Source organism: Arachis duranensis, chromosome 5 (genome assembly GCF_000817695.3).
Source record: "Arachis duranensis cultivar V14167 chromosome 5, aradu.V14167.gnm2.J7QH, whole genome shotgun sequence".
Classification (NCBI taxonomy): Eukaryota; Viridiplantae; Streptophyta; class Magnoliopsida; order Fabales; family Fabaceae; genus Arachis; species Arachis duranensis.
Window position 1 is genome coordinate 55,434,022 of NC_029776.3, and position 5,093 is coordinate 55,439,114.

A 5,093-nucleotide genomic window follows, 5' to 3' on the forward strand; every position below is an offset into this window, starting at 1 on the left:
CTACAGAAACTTCATCAAATCCATCCGAATGCTATCTAAAATAAATAAAATTGTACAAAACTCAAAATAGCATCCATAGTGGCTAAAATATAATTAATTCTTAATTAAACTCAATAATTTAGATGTAAATTCACTAGGAAAAGATAGACAAGATGCTCACGCATCAAGGATCTAGTGAGCAAACTCTTGGCTAAATTCTACCCACCTCAAAGGATCATAAGATTGACGACAGAGGTGCAAACCTTCACCCAAATGGAAGGAGAATCACTTTATGCGGCTTGGGAAAGATACAAAGCTTTGATTAGGAAGTGTCCACCTGAGATGTTCAATGAATGGGACAAACTTCAGAATTTTTATGAAGGATTGACTCTCAAAGCTCAAGAAGCTTTTTGATTACTCTGCTGGAGGATCAGTGCAACTAATGAAGATAGTAGAGGAAGCTCAAAACCTCATAGATACTGTGGCAAATAACCAATACTTCTATGCTCCTCAAAGGCAACACCAACCAGCTCAAAGGAAAGGTGTATTGGAGCTTGAAGGTGTGGACACCATTTTGGCTCAAAACAAAGTGATGCATCAACAAATCCAGCAACAAATGGAGATGATGGCCAAGAGGATTGATGGTCTTCAAGTTGCAGCAGTGAACATTACAAACCAACCATTGGCTGGATAGGGACAGAATGAAGAAATACATAAAGAGCAGCAACAAGAGCAAGTCAACTACATGCACAATCAAGGTGCTGGCCAAAATGAATTCCATGGAGACACCTACAACTCATCTTGGAGGAACCACCCAAATTTGAAGTGGGGAGACAACCAAAACCAACAATCTTGGCAAAGAAACTCAAACCAAAATAATTATAGAAACACAAACCATCAAAACCACCAAAACACTAACCAAAACCAATATAGAAAACCACAAAATAACCAACCCCTATCCAACTACTATCCACCTAATAACCCATCCACTAACCAAAATAACTTTCATCCACCCTCAACATCCCATAATCAATCACAACCACCTCAAGACTCCTAAAGAATCTCCAACTTGGAGATAATGATGGAGAAGATGATGAAATATCAAGAGCTAGCCAACAAGAACCATGAAGCTTCACTAAAGAATCTAGAGAGGCAAATTGGTCAATTGTCCAAGCAAACAGTGGCTGAAAGAGCACCTAATGTATTACCAAGTGACACCATTCCAAATCCTAAAGAAGAATGCAAAGCAATCCAATTAGTGAATGACAAAGAAACCAACAAGAAGCTAGCTAAGAATGATGAGGACATTAGCAAAGAAGAGGTGACAACAAACAAGCAAGACCAAGAGGAGCCCGAGGAGAAAGAGGAAGAGCTCAAAGCTTTAAAGAAGGGAAAGTAAATCATAGATGAACAATCACCAGAACAGAGGAAAATGGTGAAGCCATACATCCCTCCTCTGCCATATCCTCAAAGATTTCACAAGGAGAGCAAAGATCAACAGTTCCCAAAGTTCTTAAAAGTGTTTAAGAAGCTGGAGATTAATATTCCACTTGCTAAAGCATTGGAGCAGATGCCTTTATATGAAAAGTTCTTAAAAGAACTCATAAACAAGAAGAGAAGCTGGCATGAGAAGGAAACCATCCTCTTGACACAAGAATGCAGTGCATTGATTCAAGAAGGCCTCCCACCAAAGCTCAAAGACCCTGGGAGTTTCTTCTTGCCTTGTACCATTGGTCACATATCCATTGATAAGGCACTCTGTGATTTGGGATCCAGTATCAACCTGATGCCTTTATCTATGATAAGAAGGCTATTTATAGAAGAAGTAAAGCCTATACAGATGTCATTGGAGCTAGTGGATAGATCAGTGGTAATTTCCAATGGTGTGGTTGAAAATCTCTTGGTTAGAGTAGGAAAATTCATATTTCCAGCAGATTTTGTAATCCTGGACTTAGGAGAAGTAGGGAATGACTCTATTATATTGGGAAGACCTTTTCTAGCCACAACAAGGGCCATCATTGATGTGGAACAAGGAGAAATGACCTTGAGGGTAAATGATGAGAAGATCACCTTAAACGTTTTCCAGGAAGTACAACATACTGTTGAAGAGAAAAGCTGCATAAGAATTGAAGAAGAAAACTTACAGTGGCAAGAAAAACCCAATGAAGCATTTATCAACTCACCTCCAAAGAAAAAGACAAACAGTGAATAAGAGCAAAAGGGGAAGGAAAATGCAAGGAATGAGAAGAAAAGGCAAGAGGAGAGTGAAGGGTTAATCACTAGAAAGATAGATCATGACATACAACCCACTGTCAAGACAGAAGAGCCACCAAAGAAAGGAAAGAAGAGTAAGAAAAGGATTTCAAAAGGGTGGAGAAACAAAAAGATACCAACTGAAGGGTTCTCAATAGGGGACAGAGTAAGATTGATCTACCAGCAGTTGGAGACAGATCTACAAACTGATGATTACTACACCGTCAATAAGATACTCTCACTAGAGCATATGGAGATTAAGCATCAACGAACAGGAAGAAGGCTCACAGTGAGAGGGGACAAACTGAGGCACCACAATCATCAGCCACCCTAGCCAAGGACCAATGTTAAGCTAGTGACAATAAAAGAGCGCTTCATGGGAGGCAGCCCATGATTTAATATTTTTGCTTTTGTTTTAATTTCAATAATTAATGGTACTTCTAGCATAAATCTGAGTTCTCATGAGTAGATTTGATAACTGCACACATTTCTTTGAAGCATATGTTTGAATCCTAAGTTTGGTGTGCCTAAAGGCACTTTTTAAAATAGCTTTTCAAGCATGATTGATCATAGAACCATTCTGGGATGTATACTTGTCATTCTATTTAAGTATATAGCCAAACATTAAGTTTGGTGTCTATATATGCTATGAATTTTAAGAAAATCACTTTTACTCAAAGACTCAAATTCATGAATAGATATACCATAAATTTAAGGTAGTAAGATAGAAAATAAAATGTTTTTGCAATGAATATACCAATTATGACGGATAATCATTGAGTTTTATAGGGATCTCTTAGCAGGGAGCAAGTTTGGTGTTCACCAAATGTTTTGTTCAATGTCTAAGGAGCATAGTTGGTTGTTCATAAATAGGGAATGAATAAAATTTTGTTTTTCTTTATTACTCTTCATTTGATAACCACCACCGTATTGAATTGAAAGTTTAAGCTCACTATTTGTTTGGTTTACGTGAATAGGAATGGTGAAATTGAAGAAAAGGACAAAAGGCATGCATGTACGGTTATCACAAGATGGAAAAGGGAGTCACATGCGCCTAGGGAAGTGTGTGATAAACCCCGTTTTTAGGGTTTATCTTGTGCTGAATTTACAGTATTTTGATAACCTTTCCTCACATTTATTCAATGAATTAGCATAGTTTTGTGATTGTCTCCTTATTTGTGCTTAGATGTGAAAACATGCTTTTTAGGCCCTTAACTTGATGATTTTTATCTCCCTTTGACTCCACTAGATGCCTTGATGTGTTTGTTAGTGATTTCAGATTGAAAAGGGTAGGAATGGATCAAAGGAGTGAAGAGGAATGAATGCAAAGTGGAGAAATCATGAAAAGCCAAAGATTTGGAAAATGCCAAGGACGCGCGCGCGCACTATGTGCCTACGGTTGGATTGCGAATTGCCTCATGGACGTGCACGCGCACTGTGCGCGTCCACGCCAAAGGCCGCACGTGATTTTTAAATAAAAAACATGCCCAGCATTTTCTGAGAAGCTGTGGGGCCAAGTTGCAACTAATTTTGGCGCCAAAGTGCTTTAAAGGACCAAGGATTGAAGGGGGAAGGCATTATTCTACCATTCTAGCATCTTTAGTTTATTCATACACATTAGGATTAGTTTTAGAGAGAGAAGCTCTCACTTCTTTCTAGAATTAGAATTAGGATTAGGTTTAGGTTAATCTCTCCTCTTAGGTCTGGATTTAATTCATTATTTGATTTACTAGTCCTTTATCAATTCTTACTCCTCTACTCTCCCTCTCTCTAGTTTTGTATTTTAATCCTTGTAATTCTTTATTTTGTTGTGGATCTACTTTTGTTTCTCTTATTTTCTTTTAATGTAATTTGAGGTAATTCATGATAATTGTGATTTCCTTGATTGTTGTTGTTGATTCTTTGCATTTGATTGTTGTTAGAATTCATTCTTGTTGTGATTTACTATGCTTTTCTTTTGTACCTTCCAAGTGTTTGATAAAATGCTTAGAAGGATGTTAGAGTAGAATTCTATGTTCTTAGCTTGGAAAGGTAACTTAAGACTTCTTGAGTTATTAATGTTCAAGTGATTGATAGTTGATAGCCATTGACTCTAGCCTTCATTAATTCAATTAGTGAAAAGCTAGGATTTATGGACTTGGATTGATATAACTCACTTGACTTTCCTTGCTACTTGTTATAGGATGATTTAGTGGGATTGTTCCTTACAACTATCATAATTGTGGTTAGTAATAAGGATAGAGACCCTTGACAACCAACCTTTGCCAAGACCGTTTTGTTATTAGAATTTCATTACCATTTACTTTTCATGTTTCTCGTTCAAAATCCCAAAATATATAAATCCATAACCAATAACAAGAACACTACCCTGCAAGTCCTTTGAGAGATGACCCGAGGTTCAAATACTTTGGTTTATAGATTTTAGGGGTTTGTACTAGTGACAAACAAATTTTTGTATGAAAGGATTATTGTTGGTTTAGAGACTATACTTTACAACGAGATTTCATTGGTGAAATTCTAAACCATCAAAAATCTTCTCATCAAAATGGTGCCGTTGCCGGGGAACTCGCAATGGTGTTATGTTATTGGTTATTGTACATAGGTGAATAGTGTGAATAGATTGCTTTTTGTTTGATTACTTGTTTAGCTAGTTTTATTTTGTTTTTCCATAATGAATTCTCACTTTGGCTATGAGTTTGGTTCTAATTGGGTTGTAGAAAATATGAACTTCAATGATAACATGCACCAAGGATGGAGCACTCCAAGATGGGAGGAGCCTCAAGAAATTGATCACTCCTATTGGCAACAACCTTCAGATACTCATAGGTATAATCACCATCCTAATGCATGTCAACTCAATG

The 5,093-nt window shown here is 37.1% G+C and overlaps 1 protein-coding gene across 1 annotated transcript; it reads left to right on the forward strand.

Moving 5' to 3' along the window:
* The first annotated feature begins 1,411 nt into the window (after positions 1 to 1,411).
* Positions 1,412 to 2,191, forward strand: LOC107489401 (uncharacterized). The gene has a single exon (XM_016110149.1). The coding sequence runs from the start codon at positions 1,412 to 1,414 to the stop codon at positions 2,189 to 2,191; it is 780 nt and encodes a 259-aa protein (XP_015965635.1).
* The last annotated feature ends 2,902 nt before the right edge of the window (positions 2,192 to 5,093 follow it).